We start from the raw sequence: 20,363 nt of genomic DNA, 5'->3' as shown, positions 1-20,363 counted from the left end.
GTCTAGTCCAAACGGAGCATGCAGCCAAATGCCAAACAGGCCTCACAGGGCACGTCTGTTAACAGATGAGAGGTGCATTTAAGAACCAGATGTTCAGGTTGTGACTTGAAAAACAGAGACACACACAAACACATACAATTATTAGCCTTCCTATTTCCATTATCTTCAGAAAATATTTTTGGGAAAAGCCCCTTTGTTCATTCTGTCGCACAGATATCCCTGAGAAAAGAACTTTCTTGCTGTTTTATCAGCAGGACTTGATGCCTGTCTCTTAGCGACAGGTTTTGGGATGCTGCGTAAGTTAAATCTGCCTGGTCGACTGAATGTTTTCAGTGGGGTTTTGATAGCAAAATCCTGTTTGCCCAGTATAAGTGCTTTTTTTTCCTAGCCAAATAAAATAATCCTTAGTTGCTTTATTGTAGCAAAGGTGGAGAAGTAGGTTCCTTGTCTGGCACCCTCACTTGGCATAGTAATTTTCTAGGTCACTTTTTAAGACTGTTTTATGGGATGTTCTTTTGATGTCAGAATAGTTTCAGATCTTGCTGGGAACACCCTGGGGCTGTTAATAGAAATGTGTTTGGGATCATGCTGCTTCGACATACAGGTGCCATGTGCACATTAGAGGTGGTATGCCTCAGCAAGGTCATTGTTGGGGGACCCCTTTAGTGTACAAGTGCCACCATCTGCAGGCTACCTGTATGAGTGAGGGGCTACAGCCTTGAGGAAGTAAAAAATCCCAGCAAGTGACAGGCAAGACTGCAGTGCATGTGTTGAGATTTATGGAGATGTGGCAGATGTGTTCTCCGGCACTAAGATAAATAGAGTAATTTATGGAGATTGATTTGGTTTTTGAAAACTAATAAGTGATGGTTGATCTTTTCTATTTTTTTACCCCCCCTGGAAGAGAAGCTGAGCAATAACCTGTCAGTGATGGAACCATCTGGCAAAGCCAGCAGCCTTTTCGTGTGCCAAACAGGCAATTCAAATCCCAGCCTTTGTGAAAATGGGTGCTACGTGCTTCTCCCTGTTCTCTTTAATGTTCACAAAATGCAGTGATAAGCTGAGGCATGGCAGTCTGATTCAGCAACTTTCAGCCTGCGGTATCCATGCTCCTGGGATGACCTAGAGCAACTTCCTATGCCCTGCTTGAAATTTTTAAGGAGATAGTGCTGTTATTAGAAGTACCAGTGGTTTGCAAATTGAAAAAGATTGCAAATCACTGATCTAGGTGAAAAAACAACACTTTGTTGCTTGGAAATGTGAAACCTGCCTCCAACCCAGCAAATGAATTCATTTGTGGCTTTTAGTCAGTCACCTGGCTTCCTTATTCAAGTCTTCCCTGTTTTTAAAACGGGAGCTAATAGACTCACTTGCTTCACATATGGGTGATGGGGAGAATTAATTACATGAGGTCAGGACGGGCCTTTTGAACTGGTAAGAGATGCTGAAGTGCTCAGTGGTATAGAGTTGACAATCCGTGCTAATCTGAATTATTTCACTTGTGGGATTTATGTGGCAAGCCCTCTACACAGCAGTGGTGTGGAATTGGTAAGGATGGGAGCCAGCTAGGACTAAGTGAGGAACTGGGATGCTGTGCTGGAAACTTGTATTCTGGCAATACCCAGCGTAAGATGTTTTGCCCTGAGCACATTGGAAAATGATTTCTAAAGGCTTGTGACATCCTGCAGTAAGTTCTTTTTCCTGAGGACCTAAAAGGTTCCTCACCTAAAGGCTTCTATTGTCCTCCTTTATTTTGTACTTTGCTACCGTGCTTTACGCCTTCATAGTTAGGTGAAGTTGGATTTTGCACTGAGATCAGGGACTTAACCTCTGTCACGTGTGAAAAATGTACCATATCATCCCCAGGATAATAGCACTTACTCTTTGATTAGAGATACTCTTTTTTTTTCTCCTGAGGATTTACAATTAGTCTGAAAACTTGAGTTAAAATTAATTTATAGAAATGAGTCCTTGAAGAAAAAGTTAGCAATCTGTATTCAACTTAATTTGTTCCTTGTAGTTTTTAGGACAATAGCCCTGGCTTTTCAAATTCCCCCTGTCATTAAAGCTTACAAAATCTTCTGCACAGGCTGAATTTGAAGACTTTTCCCCACCCCCCAGGATTAATGGTCACTTACAGCCATTATTCTTCATAACTGAAAGTTTCTCCTTCAGCAGATGCTGAAGAGTAGTCTTCTCCAGTGAGTTCGACAAGCTGCCTTCTGTCACAATGGCTTCAGTCTCCCATTGTTCTCCATGGGGCTGTGGCCACAGCCCCTGTGCCCTTGCTCTGCATGGGATTTCCCCTCTGCCTCCTGACAGGACAGACCGCAAATTTCTCTAAGGCAGTAAGAAGCTGGGTATTATGAAAAGCTTCATCTTAATTCAAGGCAGTGTATTGCCTTGGTGCCACTGAGAACAGGAGGCAGTAGCAGATGTTTTGGAAGGGGGTAAGCCTTTCATGAGTTTCTTGAAACGGAATTTTAGACCTTTGCCTTTGCTGTTAGTAAAACAGTGTTATGAAAATAACACCAGAAATGTATTATTTAATCCGAAGCGTTACTTCTGGAAAACTTCCTGTTATACCAGGTCTGCTCAGCTGGGAGGGCAGGCAGCCAAAGAGCCAGAGGAAATGAGAGATGGGTAGGGAATTTGTACAGGGAAAGGAGAGGAAGAGACTACAGGGAAAGCAGGGAGCTATGAGGAAGGAAAGCTTTGCTGAGGATCTGCCTGAAGGAAAGGAAAATGGGAGCTGTTGAACTTGACTCTTTTCCAGGACCCAGACAAACCAACAGTAATCACATGTTTGTGATCGAGGCATCGTGTTGCTTCTCTAGGGCAGAGCTGAGTTTGTTTTGAATTCACCGCAGTGTTTCTGTACCATGTCATGTTCAGCTTTCTCTTAAGTTTAACCTTTGTCTTGTATGCTCATCAGAGCACTTGACTTTGGCACACTTAACATCTTTTCAGTGTGTTTTAAGTTGCTCATCTTCTCTCTTAGCCTTATCTGCGAATTTTAAGTTATGATTTCGTTAATGCTGTTGAATTGCTGCTGCAGTGCTTTTAAGAAGGAAGGTGACGGACGGAAAAGGGTGGATGTTTGTCCCCGCTCTTGCATGTTGAGGTATAAGTCTGTGTCCTTGCTCTGTTGTCACGGGTTTGGAAACAAAGGAACTGGAAGAGAATCGATTGAGTGATGTCTTATCTGGAAACAAAACAAAACTCTGGGATGAAAAGGAGTTTGTAGAGATCTCAGCCTGCAGAAAGGACTGAGGGATGCTCCAGCTTAGTCATTCAAAGCTGACCACCTCCCCTCAGAAAAGGCTTCCAGCCAGCGGCTTGACTCCATCTGCTAACTGGGATCTTGTAGACAATTTGCCAGTCAGACCAATTAAAAAAGAAGTAGAGGAAGGAAAATTACAAGTACAGCTTTAGTACCCATTGATTCAAATATTCACACTCACCAGCTTTTAAATATTTACTAGCCTGCTGAACATTTTTTTTTTTTAGCATTGATTAATGAGTAAGGATTTACTGTGGTTGTGGGGGGAATGCGTGTGTGTGAGTTCTCTTCCATTTGTTTTTTCTTGGAGTGGGAACTGAGTGCTTACTACACCTCCAAGGTGAATGATATTTCTAGAGGAAGATGGGGTTGTATATATGTGTTTAGACATGTTTATTCTCCATATTTGATCTGACCCACAATTAAATGGCCAAGCACGCCGCCTGTTTACTCTGCATCGGAGGCTGTTGGCTCTGTTCCTTCCCTGTCATTAATGCAAACCCAGACCTCATCGGCTGTGAACATGTGAAACATCTGTCTGTCCTACTGTGATCAATACTGTCCCTTCAGAGGTTCAGCTTTGGAAGCAGTTCCATAAAATATCAGTTATTTTTATTTGGATTTGATAAATTTAATTACTTGGAGCAATTAATAATTTATTTGTTTTGTATTGATTGCACTCCAAGGCATCCTGGCATCAATCTGATGGAGATCAGCACACCCTTATTAGGTAGGAAAGTTTATGTTTCCAGATCTGAACATCCCATGGATTAGTTAGCTGAGATGTGCTTGTTGCTTCTGCTAGCAATTTTTCATTAGTGAAGTTGTATGTTTGCACTCTGCAAGAGAGTGGATGAGAGTAATTTCCATGGGGAGCCTGACAGAGGTGTGGAAGGAAGGTAGTAGTCTCATTTCTGTGAATAAAAGTTATGAACAAATGATGCAGGCTGGATCGAATTCGTGTTGTGGTGTTGCCATCTATTTGTTGTATTACATGCCCTTTAATTAGGGCCAAGAGAGTGCTGGTGCATTTCCTAATCAAACTCCTGCCTGTAGAGAATGAAATAAGATGAAAATATTGGAGTATTTATTTTTAAAGAGAACAGCAAAGGATACAAAATCTTGAATGAACTAGAGAAGGTGAATCCAACGCTTCTCTTCCTCCGTTCTCATTCTTAGCTAAACTGAAAGGTAGTTAATGTTAAATTGTTGAAAGAAAATGCATCTGTCACCTTTTCCGTGGAGTTCTTTGGTGTGGGAGAGCATCTGGACCAAAGCCTTAGTAGGCTCTCGGGTATAAAGAGAGCGCTCTGGGTACAGTAATGGGGTATTTAAAATAAGTTGTAGTTCTGGAAAGGACACTCTGAGTTGCTGCTTCTGTTGAATCATCAGGTACCAAACAGTGTCTGTGCAGTACGAGGCCTTGGGGACCTTTGTCTGCCAGTCCTGGACCAATTTGAGAAGCTTTTACTACCTTTGTGTGCCCATAGTGACACAGTCTTAAGTGTCATTCATCTGGTAATCTGATTGTATGTAACTTGTGCAGAGCACCATATATATTACTTTTTTTCTTTCATTAGTGTAACCAATATAATGATTGGAGTGTAATTAGTCACTGTGTTTTTTTGTATTTGGTTAAGTGTAGTTTCAGTTAAATTATTTAAGAGAAAGGCAACATCAATTCAAGACTAGAGGCATGTTTTGCTACACTTTCTTGGATTTGTGTCTGATCTGGAAGTTTACATAATGTTCTCGTACTATGTGAAACTGTCCTCTGAGCTCCCCCTCCTGTGGCCTATCTTAGGGCCCTCTCTGTGATCATAGCACACTCTTCTGTGCTCTTGATTTGTTTCAGTCAGATGCAGCTCAGAGGCTGCAGCCGTTTCCATTTCCTGCAGCCATCTCTACAGGTCTCAGCTTGGTTTCCACGCCTGTAGTGAGAGGCAGAGGTAGAACTGTCTGGGAATCTGCAGATCTCCTAAAGCAAAATACTATAGTGTCATACTTGTAATGTGCTTTTAACATAAAACACCCTCCAGTCAAAATGTCCTGTGCAGTTCTTTCTTCTGCACCATGTATTTTACTATTTTTCCCTACACAAACACTTCCTGTAGTCCTTTTGTATTTGTTTTACAGGCTTGCACTGTATTCAAAGCAAAATGTATTTAAGGGCAAGGAAATTTCAGGATTGCTAGGTGGCAGATAATACTTTGCTTGCCAGAAGATGACCGTCTTCTAGATGGCAGGCAGTCCTGGCAAGGTGTGAATTATTCTTGTCTTCTCAGGTGTCTTGTTTCTTGTCGCAACCTGTATGTCAAACTGGGAGAAAGCTGACCCTTTCCAGGTTATCAGCCATCATTTGTGTGGATTCCTGGTCATTCTCATTTTAGGCCACTTGTGCTGGGTCAAAGCAATCTGTACCCCATTCCAGGTACAGGGGGAAGGGGTGGGAGAGTATAAAAACCTTGAAGACCTTGTTACCTGCACTGGTGAAAACCCATCATGCTGAGACATTGATGCTCCAGGACCTTTGGTTTTTTTAGGAAGTATTTCTTAGCTTTACCCCTTGAATCAGTGCTACAGATGCATAACGAGGCATTAATGTTTATAAGATCAGTGAGCTGCTACTTTGCCATATGCCTGAGTGTGCTGTGCTTCTCCGGGTTCTGTTGGCCTCCCTCATCCTTGACAAAGCTTTCACTAGGTATATTCCTCTAACAAGTAAAATTGGTTTAATTTACTAGGAGGATTCAAGTACAGAATTTATGTTTTTGCACAATTGGTTTGGGAATTTGTGAGGTATGACCCTGAAATAACCATTTACATAAGTTTAATATAGAAATGTTTTCTTCTTAAAAGATTGGTTTATTTAGCATTAAACTTCATTGATGGAACAAGTTGATGGTCGTGTGCCATACCGGAGTGATCGCTGTGTGTTTAATGTGTAACACAGCATAGTAGACATGGCATAGCGGTATGACTCTTTATTTTTATCTGTCCTAAATCTTAGTCTGGCAGATCAGCAGGCACTGACGTAAGACATGGGGTCCATGGCTGTAAGCTGGGGCAGGGGGAAGCATGTATGTTCATTGAGGCAGAGAATACCTGTGCAATTTCAAACTTTTCTAACTTTTGCATATATCCATTGCAATTGCCCATCTGCCTTCCATTGTAGCACTTCAGTTCTGAGCAGTTAAGCACTTCAGATTTCCAGAAATGTGCACATTCATATCTGAAATTGAATTTCTCTGTTGGGGCTTTTTAAATTCCAGAGCTCTAAGGCTAAAGTACTTAATGTGGTTCTTTCCTTCTTTGAGTCTTAAAACTGTGCAGGAGTGGAGGCTCTCCGCTCCCGCAGAGTAGAGCCATGCAGCCGGGGAAAGGTTGACCTTCTTTCCCCATCTTAAGCCAGAAAATGCAAAAAACATTATTCATCTGGAACTTTAGCACTCCTTCCTGGAAACCCACTAAGCAATTCAATACTCTAAAGATATCCATGAAGAAAGTGCCTAATGAGAAAGTTTTCTTGCTGCTGAAATCCATCAAGAAGGTGGTTTTCAATGTCAGTGAGCTGTATTATAATGCTGAACAACAATACCAGTGCCGGTGCATAAAACCACAGTTTATAGCTGTACAGACACAGGTCACATGCGTGGAGTTTTTAGGATTAACGGTTTTAGGACAGTCATATTGTTTAGGGTTGGGGAAGGTTGAGCTTAAGGAAAAGGTTATCTCAAAATTGAATTAAAATGAAGTGCAGCATCAGGGAGGGTACATGTGAAATATCCAAATAACCATTGATTAATTTTAAAAACCTTGTATTTTGGTGATAGACCAAACAAAAGGTTTCAGCATGAAAGTGCAATTTTTTTTTTTTTTTTTTTTTTAAGTTGTGAGCACCAGAAATGGAGCATTTATGGAGAAAACGATAAATTGAGAGCAGGACATTTAAGATGACCACACAGATATAATCACACGTGGGACCTAGCTGAATCTGTCTGTAGATCCTGCAGACCTCTTCCATTCCTAGTGCAGATGCCCATGACAGTCTCTACCTGCCAAGTAGTGATGCTGTAAGACATAACAGGGGACTGTGTTGCAAGCTCTGCTATTTCTTAGACTTCATTACCCCTCCAAAATATACTCAAATACATTTACAACTGTGCTTAAAAGTATTAGCATAAATCATGAAAACTGCACGGCACACAAAAATAAATGAACCAAGTCTGTTTGGGGAGGCTATATCTTCAGTTATTTCTTATCATGTTTGTTCATTTAATGAATTTTGCCAATTAGCAACTAATTTGCAGTAGGTGTCCTAGTCATTAGTGTGAATTAGCAAGGTTTTGTTGGTGGAATGTCTTGAACATTAAATAAAAGTCCTGTATCATTCAAAACCTCAAGGGTACTCTGCGGTGAGACCTTCTATAGAAATCGAACTGCTCAGGGCCACCCCCCAGACTTTCAGCCCCTGCTGTGAAAGCGCGGTGGATGCTCTGTTCATCTATTTAAGCTGCATGGCCCAATTCCTGAGCAATGCCCTCCTCCTTCAGGGGAGAGCAGACCGGCTCAGTACCGGTGTACTCCGTGCTGCTCAGGCCAAGTGCATGCCAGCAGAGGCTGTGTATCCCAGGATCAGGCAAGGCTCCTCTCTGAATAGGTAGGCTCTGGTGCTGTGGCTTCATGGTGTTGATTCACACAATTTTCTGTAGCTCTATTTATTTTTCTCTTGGTACATGCAGTTCATGTGTTTAATGCAGGTTGTTTATAGCAAGGACAAAGGATTACAGTCCTTAAATCAAAAGCGATGTTGGTGTAATTATAAGCGCAGGCTGGTGTTGCAAAGAGGGCTGTAGGGAGAGGCTGTCAAAGGAGAAGAGCATCCGAAATATAGTAACCTCAAAAATCCCAGCTAATCAGTTTTCTGACGGGAGCAATCTGTTTCCCAGGTATTATTATTATATGGGGACTTTAAAGATAATAAATAACAATAATAGTCTAGTATAAGGAAGGAAAGAAAAGGGCAAATGCCATTCACCTCAGAAGCTGTGGTTGCTCACTGGAGTTCTCCGAGGAACATAATTTTCCTCAGCCTCTGCAGAGGACTCAATCCATGACAACACCAAGAACATCCCAGGAGCTGTGGTGTAAGCGACGAGATTGCGTTTTCATTAACGCAGAGGTATGGCCTGCAGAAACCACATATCCCAGCGCACACATCTTGAGCCAGAGAGCTGTTCTCTGTGCCATTGGCTGGGACCTGCGGTCCCTGCGGATTGCCTCATTCCTTGGGAATGAGGGCAGGTGATACACCACTTGCAGCACTCTGGTGCATCTCTGGACATATACTTAAAAGACCAAAACAAAGAAGGGCTTGCCGAAGTACGCTTGGGCTTATCAGAGCTGTACAGGGCATGACGGCTTCTCTCCTCCAACAAGGCAGCCCAGCTAACGGACCCTGGCTAACAGATTATCAGCAGCATTTGAGTAATAGACTGCTCGTTTAGTTTTAATACATTTTGCATAGAGAGCAATCAGCCTTCATCAGTCTTAGAGATGAATTGGCTTAGCCAGCTAAATTCTAAAGGTATTAGTCCGACAGCAGCCACATAAATCATAACATTTTCTTAATGATGGTAAAATTAAAATATACTCTTGCTTTGAGAAACCAATGAAGCCTTCCTGTTTGCAGGCCAGATCTTCCTGCCTGAATTAAAAGGAAGCTTAATTGATGTGTTTTTAAACTAAACTCACAGCCCCACTCCTCCTGAGCATCTCTAATGTTCCTATCTTTGAAGTTAAATTGATTTGTCCTGCCTCTCCCGGCTCCATCCTCTAATCTTCAGGAGTTTCAGTGAATACCTTGGGTCGGTGTTCATTGACCAGACTCCTGTGGGACGTGAGCAGGACGTACACAACAGCACAGTTGAAGGCTTTGCCAGGTTAATCGTTTGTGTTGCCAGTAGTTCCTTCAGCTAGTGGAAGCCTCCCAGGAGAAAAGCTTGTGTTCTTCCTCTAACCAACAAACCAAGACCTCCTGTCTGTCTGCCTAGCCTAGCCAAGCATGAACTTTTCCCGTTTCTTGTCCTTTGTTCCTGAAGCTGGCTTGAAGTCCAGCATGCTTTTGCCAGCTGGTGTTTAACAGAAGGGAATCCTGCCTTTAGCTAGAAAGACCGTGATGTCGGTGTTAGGGGCAGGGGTGAAGACAGACTCTCAGTGCTGTGATAATCACACAAGTATTGTGTGTCCAGAGCTCTTCAATGAGGAGATGCTGGGCTCTGTTAACTCTTTGTGTCCTACAAGTTAAGGATAGCACAGTCTGACTAGGTCAGCCCATACATCCCCCAGCTGAGGCAGAGCTGGGCATGTTGCCCATCTTAAATGTTCTGTGTGATTCCTCGTGGGGCAGAACAGTTCTCTGGACCAAGGCCTCTTGCTCTCAGGAATGTCTTCCCGATGCTTCAGGCTAACCATTCTGTCTCCCACTAAGCTGTGCTAAGTGACCTTTCCTTCTTTGGCATTCTACTGCTAGCTGCAGCATGGCACCTACCAAATAAACAGAACCATCTCCTGTCCCAGTGCTCTGGGCTGCCTTATCTTAGGGCTCTACCCTGTCCTGCTGGTTTTCAGCAGAACCTGTGCAGGTAGTCTGTGCAGCCGAGCTCCTGGTAAAACCTATTTTAGTAAGGTTCTGCTTAAGTTAAGACTCTGGACCAAAGACTTGACTGAAATCCAAGTACCTGATACCTTTGGTAGCCTTTCTTCTGCTAAAACAATCATTTTGTGGTCAACTGTAAAGATTCAGTCTCTGAAGTATGAAATTCACTGCTGTGCAGAAACCCCAGCTCTAAGCCAAAGACCCTCAGGGTATAAAAAAGGACAGAGGTGTCCTCTAGTCCTTTCCTGTGCTGGCTGTTTGCTCGAGGGTGGGTTTTCCTTTTTCCCTACTTCTCCTTTTGGATCCTCTGGATCAGGTTGGTTTCTTAGAAATCCTTCCCTGATAGTCCTCTTGGTCCTTTGCTGGAGTCTTAATTGTGGTGGTAGTATCTAGCAAAAGGACTAGGTGCTTCTTAGCATATACTGTGAAAAGCCCGTTTCCCTGGGGTGCTCTGTGGCATCCGTACTCTGGTTTCTTGGCTGAAATGATGTGGTGGAGAAGACAGGTTTTCCCAGCAGGTCCTGCGTTGGGGTTGTGGAGCTGCTGATGGGACATGTTCAGCCATACCTGAGTTAAGGTTAGCGCTTTCACCATTTGGGTATGTGCGCGCAGTGCTCCTGCCTTCAGAGGAATTGAGAAGTTCCAGATGGTGTCTCTTGTTGTCATTTTTGTGTTGGGGCAGTGAACACTGTGGAGAAGGTGGGCCTAATTTGGGAGATTTACATTGGGCTGTCTATTTTGGGGAACTTCAACCTGTGGCTTATGGGAAGTAAGGTGACCATGGGACCCTCGGGTGAGCTCACTTCAGAGGCCAGTTTTAAGGTGGAGTAAAGAATGGCTCTTCCTTAGGTCATTCCCAGCCCAGTGTTGCAGGCTCATGGTTGGTTTGGCCAAGGTTGGGGCCACTGATCAGTTAAGTGGTGTGCAGGATGGCTGCAGGATGCTTTCACCTCTTGGCTATTCAATGGCCTGCTGGGCAGCTTGGGCTGGTGATGGTGATCCCTGAGTGGAGGTGTGAGCTCACCTTCCCAGGGTTGGAAATAGAGGGACAGCCTATGACTGCGTGCAGTAAGGTGTTTGACACTGTGGTGTTGAGAATCATTTCTTTCCTGGTCTGTCTTCTAGCATTGCTGAGGAAGGAAAGTGCTTTCATTCGCTCTTGGATATATCCGCAGGGCTTGGAAACCTGTTCTTCCTGCCATATTGTGCCAGCTGCATTTGTGCTGCTTGTAATCTAATAAATGCTTGGTCTGAGCAGCTAGCACTCCTGCTAGAGCCCAAATGAATGCAGAGGAAGGACCCTGCTAAGTGTATGCATTCTTCCTCTCCTGGCCAGCTCCAATTCCCTTTCATAGCTCACATCTGATGCTTCCTCTCTCACCTAGCCCCTTAGCTCCGATGTAAATGTGTGTTCACACTTCTGCCAGTCAAGTAACTGTGCTCTCTCTGTCTCTCCCCTTTGTTATAAAGCCTGCTCTGTAAATGAATCCCACAGGTCTGGGGCTCAGCAGGTAAAAGGAGAAGTGAGTCTGTTAGCGCATGAGTCTAATCAGGCCGGCTAAAGCGAATAAAGTAGGGCAGCATTGCACATTAGCCGCTGTGTAAATGAGCCCTTTGATGGGCTGGGCACCGCGGGAGAGGGTTTGAAGCCAAGAAGAACTTTTGTTGTTAATTCAGTGACACATGGAAACTGTAAAACAGCGTGTCTTGCACACACACGAGAGAGAAAATAAAAGCCCTCACGACCGGGCTTTTCAATACCTGCCCTCGGACCTAGTCTGAAAACTTTCAGCCCCTGTCTCCCTCTCTTACCACTTGATTTTCCTTTCTCTCCCTTTCTTTTTTTGTTCCCCCTGCACTATAAAAAGAAAAGCTCTCTTGCCTTTTGAACTAGACGGCTGTGAGTGAGGGCTATCTCTGAGCTGTGTGGCTCTGTTACCTTTGTGTTCCAGATGAAACTGCCAAGCTCGGTGGGACAGAAGAAGATTAAAGCCCTGGAGCAGATGCTGATGGAACTCGGAGTAGGTGAGTAAAGGGGGCACGCGAGAGAGAAAGAGACACACAGAGCTAGCCTTTGTTCTCGAGATGGGCTATTTTTTCCCCTAGTAATACAGCCAGTTTCTTGAATAACAGTATGTGAATGGTTTTTAAAATATTTTATGTGTTTAAAAAAAAAAAAAAAAAAAAGAGAGAGGGTAAAAGCCAGAACAAGATGCACAGGGTTTTTTTTTTTTCCTCCCAGTAGAAAAATGTTTTAAAAGAGCCTTTGTTTCTCTCTTGTTTGGGCCTTTTTAACCATCAAGAGAGGCAGCACAGTATTAGGAAGGCAAATCTCAGCCTTGCCGGGAGAGGTACTTCTAAGTGTGTTAGTGACCATGGCACGCGCATTGTTCAGGGATGCCCTGTCTTGCTTTCAAGCTTCGTTTCCTCTTAATTTACTGCTCACGGTGGCAAGTCCAAAATGCGTCTGGGACTGTTCATCCCCCCTTTATAGGTTGCATGCTGTGTGAAAATCTGGAGCATCTCTGCTGAAAGGCGAGTAAACACACATCCCTCACTCTTGAACTCCAGTGTCTTAGCAGCAGAAAGAAAGGTTCACTGAACACGTACAATACCTGCTCGTAGCTAGAGGGGAGGAAGTGCAGCCCATGGCTAGCTGCTGCCCTCCATGCAGTGGGTACAGTTTGCACGTACTACAGGTCCCAGCATGCAGTGCCCCTTGATTAGGCACTTGATGATCCCTTTTCCCCCCCACTGTGGCTGGGGGGATTTTTAAAAATAAAAAAAGAAAAAAAGAAGAAGGAGGAAAAAAAAAAAAGCCTTATTGGTGATTTACAGGAGATTACTGAGCCTGCTCCCAGCACTGACTTCCGTTAACTCTTGTTAGTTTTTTGGGCCAACTGGTTTATGGCTTGGTATGTTGTCTCAGAGACTGTGTGTGGTTCTGAAGGCCTCCTGTGGCTGGTAAAAGTGGCTCAACCAGAGTTTTTTCCCCTTTCCGCTTTAAAACTGAGCGAGTTACTGTCTTTGCTTGCTAGGGAAACCTTGGGGAAGGACTTGAGTGCTTCTTAGAGCTCACTTTCCACGAGGGTAAGGAGGGGTTCCTGACTCCCCACTCCTGCCTTATAAAACACACGTATCTCGAGGGCTTCCTGGTGCTCTAGCCCTGCAGTGCCTTAGAGTGCAGAAACACACCTGGGCTTTGCGTGGGTGAACACAGTGTTAGCAGGAAGGGGTCATGTGGGCAGCCCAGCGGACAGGGGGGCACTGCTGTATATCAGGACAAACGCACATCCTTGTCTTCTCCAGAACACACAGCTCTTCCTGGCTCTGTGTGCGTGTGTGATGGGCTGCAGCAGAATGCAGGTGTGGGGAGGTGATCTGCCAGCCCCTGCTACAAGCAGTTCAGGTCTGCATTAAAACATGTCTGTAACACAGCAGCAGAGCAATTCTCTGCCTCAGTCCTACCCTGGGAGGAGCAGCAAGAGAGGCAAGGGAGCTCAGCCTGTCCACCCCTTGTTGGTGAAGGTGTAGGGAACAGCAGGAGCTCTTCTGTCCTCTGCAGCAGTGTGTGAGGACTTGTACCCAAGACTGAGCTCCCTTCACGTGACCTGGTGGGTAGCAAGGTTCAGTTGTCTGGTCTGATTTGTGTCTTCCATCATCCTTCACTTGCTGAGTCCTGGACTTTGCAGGTTCACCCTTAGTACTTGGCCAGAGCCAAAGGACAGCCTGGAAATTCAGGTCTCCAACCCTTAGGGATGCCAGTTGCTAATGATCCATGTGATAGGAGTGAGGCTTCTGGCGTATCTTTGTGGGAGTGAATGGGCAGCCAGGACCCTTCTATGAATCTTCCATTGTAGGGTTGCAGGTCTGGGTGTTTAACAGAACCCCTTTTTCTCCCTAGATCTCAACCCTATGCCCACAGAGGAGATTGTGCAGATGTTCAACGAGCTGCGGAGCGACCTGGTGCTGCTGTATGAGCTGAAGCAAGCCTTTGCCAACTGCGAATATGAGCTGCAGATGTTACGGCACCGCTATGAGGCCCTGGCCAAAGCTGGTAGTATTGGCCCCCTCAGTGCGGAAGGCGCCCATCCGGATGGCCAGGCAGGGCTCGGCATTGAGGAGGGCAAGGGAGATGCCAAGGACCAGATTATTGATGTAGTAGGAGCACCGCTGACCCCCAATTCGGTGAGAAGGAAGGTTGGGGGGGCAGAACAGGGAGCACTCAGGTCTCCGACGCAGATGCCCTGACAAGCGCTGGGGATGCTGCCCTGCTCTCCCTCCAGGCGTGCGCATCCAAGGGAGCACAGCACGCCTGTTCCCCCCAAGTCCCAGTGCTGCTCTCTGGGCTTCTCTCCTGTGCTGGACAGTGTTCTTGGTGCTATAGGTGGGGTCAGCAGGGCTTTCTACATCCTGCATGCAGGCAGATGGCTTGACGTGGGTGCCACCGTGGACCAAAGCAGCAAGGCTTTGGGTGACGAGAGCTTGCACTAGGGCAGCAACAGTGATGCCAGTACAGCTGCAGGCCTGAGGCATTTTCCTTCTAGATACAGCCCCGTAAGGGTTGCTCAGCAGAGGGAAGCGAGTGGGGAAAGCAGTCTTGAGATGATGAGCCATGACCTGCCCAAGTTCCTGGAGTCAAGCAGTAGCCCTGCCTGGAGCAGGAGGCTTGGGAAGGAGAGAGGTGTTTGAAGAGCAAAGGGGTGTTTTTATACCCTACTTCCAGTGCCAAGAAAGGAAAGCCAGACCTAGGGGTTCTTCCATGGCGAGCCCTCTGACAATGTCCTGTGCATGTACCTCTGCAGGATGCGAATCACCAGCCTCTCCTCCCTGCCTCCATGAGGGCAGGCCGCCCAGCCCCCCACCACTGCCTCAGGGCCAAGGGTATGCCTGGGGATCAGCTGAGGTTGCTTTCCCCTCTGTGCAGTCCCCTGGCACAGCTGAGCTGAACTGCCTGGTAAAAGCTGCCCGTCTCCACATAGTGGCATCCCCGACGCCTCAGACATACTGCCCCTGGTAGCGGCACAGACCTTTACTTTCTAAAATGTATAATGTATTGCAGGATATTGAGAACACCTTATCTGTCAACGGCAGAGGCGACACATTAATCTGGACTTGAGTAATGTCCTATTTGATTGTGACAATATGGAGTCGTAAGGAAGCGTTCCACTGAGACAGGTTCATGTTTGCAAAGGAGTCTTCTGAATTTTTTTTTCCCCTACTGCATTCAGTCTGAGACCTCACCCCTCCCTGCGGTCCGGGGTGTCCTGGTTTGCAAACTTTGCGGGCTGATTCATAACACACTTGCTCTCCCTTGAGACTTTGCTTGTTGGGAAGGTGGGAGAGGTGGTGGTGGTGGTGGTGGCCATGGCTGCAGGAGGAGGGAGCCCATGTGTGTGTTTCTGACCACGTTGTTCCTCAGTGCCACCTCCTAGAATTGGAAACAAAGGAGTGGGCCCAGGCAGCACGGAGAGGGTTAAACTGACCTGGTCTCTGACATATTTGAAAGAAATATAATCAAGTTAATTCACTGCAAGGCAAATTCAGTACCTAAAGGGCCCCCATGTTAAATACAGCACTGACCTTTACCGGCTGATTACACAAAGACGACACAATTAGATTAGTCCAAGACAAAAGGTCAAGCACATTCACACTGTGACCATTTTATGCTACCTTTCGAGGGGGGGAAAAATTACATCCCAGCTGGAGGGGTATCTTGGAGAGGAGGGAAATGGGGCTGCTGTACTACGTTCTGCCTGGCTCAGGTATGTTTGGAGAGTCAGGCAGGGCCTGGCACTGTGCTTGCCCTGAACCCTTCCTGCGGTTCTGGGCGATGTGGTGGTGGGAGAGACCAGCAGCCTGTGGCCCACAACCAGCTTTTCCAAGGATGGGCTGAGCCGAGTGGAGGCCGTGTGTTGGTGATGCTCCCTGCCCTGCCCAGAGCCGGCAGGAGCAGCCCCAGTGCCTTTCACTCAGTGTCATGGCTAAAATTGGCCTCTGGAAGATCAGTGGGCCAGGGTCAGCTCTGAGAAGGGGGGTGGTTGGGGCAGTCGCTGGCTGTTCGGCTGGTAGGGTGCATGTGTGTGTCCCCACCCCGCACAGCGATAACCCTGAGGTGTCCTCAGCCCTGGTGCGATGGGGACAGCGTGGGAGGCAGTGGGCCCAGGACACGGTGCTGAGAAAGCAGCCTGCCTCTGCAAGCACAGCGCTTTTCCCCCACCCTGGGGCACTTGCAGCGGGGGTAGCAATATTGGTAGTGCAAACAAGCAGCTCTCTGTAGAGCAAGCGCAGCGGTGCTTTGTAGTGGCCTTTCCCTCCCTCGCCTCCTGCAGCTGTGGGCGCTTGTGGGTGACACCTTGCCCTTCCCTTCGCCGAGGCTGCTTCAGCGGTTTAACCCTGCTACGCCAGCCTCGAACTCCTGAGTTCAAGTGTGTGCTTTGCCACTGAGCTGCCGGGGGCCCTTGGGGGAATCATTTAATCTTCCCGCTTCAAATTCCTCTGAGTTGGAGAATCCCTTTGTGCTGTCTAGCACTGCCCGTCCATGGCACTCCACGTGTTGGATTAAGCATGGATTAGTTCAGCCTCCAAACCAGCTGCTCCCCTGAAGCCAGATTTGTTTCCCTGGAGAGAAGTACGTTGCTCCAGATGTTGGAGGGAGTGAGTGGCAAAGCCAGGAATAGGACTAGGAGTCCTGACTCCCGAGCCCTGCCCGGCATGCCTGGATTTCTTTCCAGGAATTGGAACGGATGGGCAGAGGCACACCAGGGTATTGAGATACTGTTTGTGGCAACAGCTGGTTGCCGCCATCCCCCTTGGCCAGCAGTAGGCATGGGGGACATCTCAGCAGGGTGTTTTAGCCCAGGTTAGGAGAGGTGTCTGCCTGTCTCAGCAGCGAGAGCCTGCGGGGCAGTGGGAAGCCCAGCACCATTCTGCCCTGCCCTGTCCACCACATCCCTCCTACCTTGCTGCCTGTCCACCCTCTCCTGGGGGCTGCGGTGCCCGTTGCTGACCATTAAAGCCGAGCTGGGATCCCCCCAGTGCCGTCTGCTGCTGACCCTGGTAGGGACTTTACTCGGGGCCTTGGGGAGGTGAAAGGTGAGCTGAACTCGGAACAAATTAGTTCCGAGCAGAAGTTCAGCCAGTTACTCCAGATTGGATCCTTTGATTTCCGCAACTCAGACTCTACTCAGTGATCTGTAATGAGTGACTCTCAGAAATCCTCACATTGCAGCACTTTGTTCCTGAGCTCACAAGTCAGCCCATTAATGGGTAAAGGAAAGGACCTTGAGTCTAAGAAGTCTCGGGTTCAGAGTCAGAATTATTTGACTTTTAAGCTTCCTTTATCTGAACTCCTGCTGACTTCTTGTTTTCTGAGCCTGTTTGAAAGCTAGAAGTTACATTGTTAAGATCAAACATTCTCTCTTTCCAGATGGAGTTACAATATCTGTCTTTTATATATATATATATATTTTAATATATATAGTGTATATATACCAGGGTGTATATATATTCCTCTTTTTTTTTTTTTAATCGTTCTTTCCATTAAAAGAAACTAGACTTGTAGGCTCTTGTAAATTATAATGTAAAACATTTTTTTTAACCAGACAGTTCCCAATTTTGCCCAGGGCAACTGGAATAGCTGTGCCACAGAAGGCAATAGGAAGGTGATTAATATGAATTTGTGACATATTTGAAAGATGGGTCTTTTGCCATATAAAGATTATCAAACACATGTGCTCTTCCCCATTAATTCCACAGCCCTCCCAGGAAAGCCACAAAGCTCAGCTCCTTTGTTTCCAGGGTGGGTTTTTGTTTTTTTAAATGTACCTTTCGGTCCCCTTGATTACCATGTATTTGATTTTTATAGGGCATCTGTTCACACTGCTGTGTGGGTTCTCTGGCCCTTTTATTTCCCCGTTAATCGGATCCCGTGAAGGCAGCCGTGCCAGGGCCTCTGACGAAATCCGTGTGTGTGTTGTATTTAACTTTTAGCCGTGCAAATTCCATGCTCTGTTTGCCGTCTGCCCAGTGCCCAGTGGGGACTGGGGGCCGTCTTTCCGCCGGGGGAGGCAGCGGGGCCTCCCACCACGCGCGCTGCCGCCGGGAGCACACGCGTGCGGGACCAGCAGGGCTGGAGGAGCAGGGATGGGCAGGCCTGACTCGTTTTGGAGAGCGTGTCAGTGCTGCCTTGTCCATCCCCTGGGTGCTTGCCAGCCGGGGCGGTGGCTCTGTAGGCCTTTGGGGACAGGGGATGGCTGCAAGGCTGGGCACGGCAGGGACCTGCCCGCAGTCGCCGTGCCTGTGCGGTGCGTGCCACAGTGCCAGCCACCGCCGCTGCCTGCGGTGCATTGTGCTGCGCAAAGCGGACCCGATCTGATGCTGTGCAGTGGGGCCCTCAGGGCTCTGGCACCGTGTGTCCCTATGGCACCCAGTGCATGGGGTACCTGGTGGCTCTGGCATGCCTGGGGCACCCTGCACACAGAGCCGGGCTTTGGTTGTTGAACTCGCCGCGGTCTTGGCCGTAGCGTCCGTGCAGCGCCTGGCACTGAATCTCACTGCAATGCAGCGATACGCCTAGGGTCACGTTCCCCATTTGGTGTGAACGGCCCCATCTTTCCTATGGCCGGATTCAGCCCTGAAACCTTGTCTGTGAAGGGTGAGGCTCACCAGAGCCCGCCAGTCTCGCTCAGGTGTATCGGTGCGCGCTGCCCACAGAAGAGGAGGGGTTTTTGAGGAGCCGTGGTTCTGTCAGCCTTCTGCTCTGCTCCTAGGCCACTTCGCGGCAGGCCTGGGTGGTGGAGGAGCATTTCCAGGCTCTGCCCTGTCCCACGCCAAGCATCCCCGGCACAGCTGGCCATAGCATGGAGCTGGTCCGTCCCTCTCTCAAGGCCCTGCTCCTTAGGGCCTGTGGCATGCCAGCTTGCTTGGTCAGGGCTCCTGGGACCACTGTGTTGTTGTAGAGGTCAGCCCCTTTCTCCTGCTCACTCCCAGACCCTGCACCACAAAGATGATCGTCCCAAAGCCCTGTCCATGTCAGGGAGGTGACATCCCCCGCAAGGGTGCCATCCCAGCTCCTCGTCACTGCTGGATTAGCGCTGTCCCTCCCATCACGCAAGGACCTGGCCCTGCCTTCAGCTGGGCAGATGGCAGCGTGGTCCATTGGGCACTGCTGGGTGTGATGCTGGAGCCCCGTGGCCGACGCCGGGACAGGTGGTTGTGTTTTCTGTGTGACCTGAGCGCTCCCACCCGCTGACCCTGGTTTTTCTTTTGTTTCCCGTCTCCCTCTTGGAGCAGAGAAAGCGAAGGGAGTCGGCCTCCAGCTCCTCCTCCGTCAAGAAGGTGAAGAAGCCGTGAGCCCCCTGCGCTGGGCGAGGAGGAGGTGCAGAGCTGTGTGCAGGGTCAGTGCCGTCCTGTCCCAGAGCCCCCAGGGACAGGCTGCAGCCTGCAGTGATGGGGCAGGATGGGGGCTTTGCTGGGGCAAACACTGCAGTGCTCCAGAGAACAGCGGGAGCCATCCCCTGCCCAGCGCCGCGGCCCCAGCCCCACCTGACCTCCAGAGCGGTGCGACCTCCGGACACCTGCAGCAGGTGCTGGAGGGCGGCCCTGGGGCTGCGCAGGGCTCTGCCAGCGCCCGCTCCTCTGCCCAAGGCCGTGCATGGCTGCCCCACGGCCACTAGCATTGGCTGCGGTTTGTTCTGGTGGTTTGGTTTTTTTTTTTTTACATGCCAGATTTTTGCGAGCTCCCTTGTAAATACAGAACCCGTCGCTTACACCGGAGCAGAGTCATCGTTAGCCCTGGTGAGCCTGTGCGGAGCGGGAGGAGGTGGTGTGAGCTGTCTCGCCTCCACCCTGGGCAGGCTGGGTGCCGCTACCCTTACTGAGAGCCCTGGCTGCCAGTGGCTCTCCCTGAGCCTGCCTGCCTCGGTTGCAGGGCTGCAGTAGGGGTTGCTGCAGCCCCTGCTGCCTTCAGGGCCGCCAGGCCCTGCTCCGGGCTGCTGCAGCGCTGCTTGCGCCAGGCTGGGGAGCTCCCTCCAGCATCCCACAGGCTCAGCCCCTGCGTAGTTGCTATCCTCTGGCGGCTCTTGCATGCCCCACGCCTGCAGGCGCTGCCTCGCCTGGGTGAGGAATGCCCCTGGCAGGAAGCACTCGTGTTGTCCCCAGCACTCCGTCAGGTCCAGTTCCTCCTCCTGCTGCCCTGCCCAAGGCAGGCAGACACCTCTTGCTTCAGTCTGTGGTGAGAGGGGGGCTCTGGTCCCTGCGCCCCGTGTTTTGCGGGGCCTCGGAGGGGCTGACACATCGCTGATGCCAGCGATGGGAGCCTGGGTTCGTGCACTGCCTCTGCGGCCACTGTGGGCAGGGGTGGCTCTGGCTGTGCGCCCTGCTCCAGGCCGTTGCCCCGCTGCCCGCCTGCCCACCCCGTGT

General features: G+C 48.5%; 1 protein-coding gene across 1 annotated transcript in view; it reads left to right on the top strand.

Annotated features, from left to right (window-relative positions):
- The window catches only part of DMAP1 (DNA methyltransferase 1 associated protein 1), a 29,816-nt gene extending 14,709 nt beyond the window's left edge, over positions 1-15,107 (top strand). The window contains exons 9-11 of the mRNA XM_076340350.1: positions 11,894-11,966; positions 13,846-14,129; positions 15,004-15,107. Of these exons, the coding sequence (XP_076196465.1) occupies positions 11,894-11,966; positions 13,846-14,129; positions 15,004-15,060 (414 nt within the window). The 3' untranslated portion in view covers positions 15,061-15,107. The remainder of the gene's footprint in view (positions 1-11,893; positions 11,967-13,845; positions 14,130-15,003) is intronic.
- Positions 15,108-20,363: the final 5,256 nt, after the last annotated feature.

The sequence above is a fragment of the Aptenodytes patagonicus genome, chromosome 5 (assembly GCF_965638725.1).
Source record: "Aptenodytes patagonicus chromosome 5, bAptPat1.pri.cur, whole genome shotgun sequence".
NCBI classification, from domain to species: Eukaryota; Metazoa; Chordata; class Aves; order Sphenisciformes; family Spheniscidae; genus Aptenodytes; species Aptenodytes patagonicus.
Note: the sequence above shows the minus strand (reverse complement) of the source record. Positions and strands in the feature narration are given on the sequence as shown.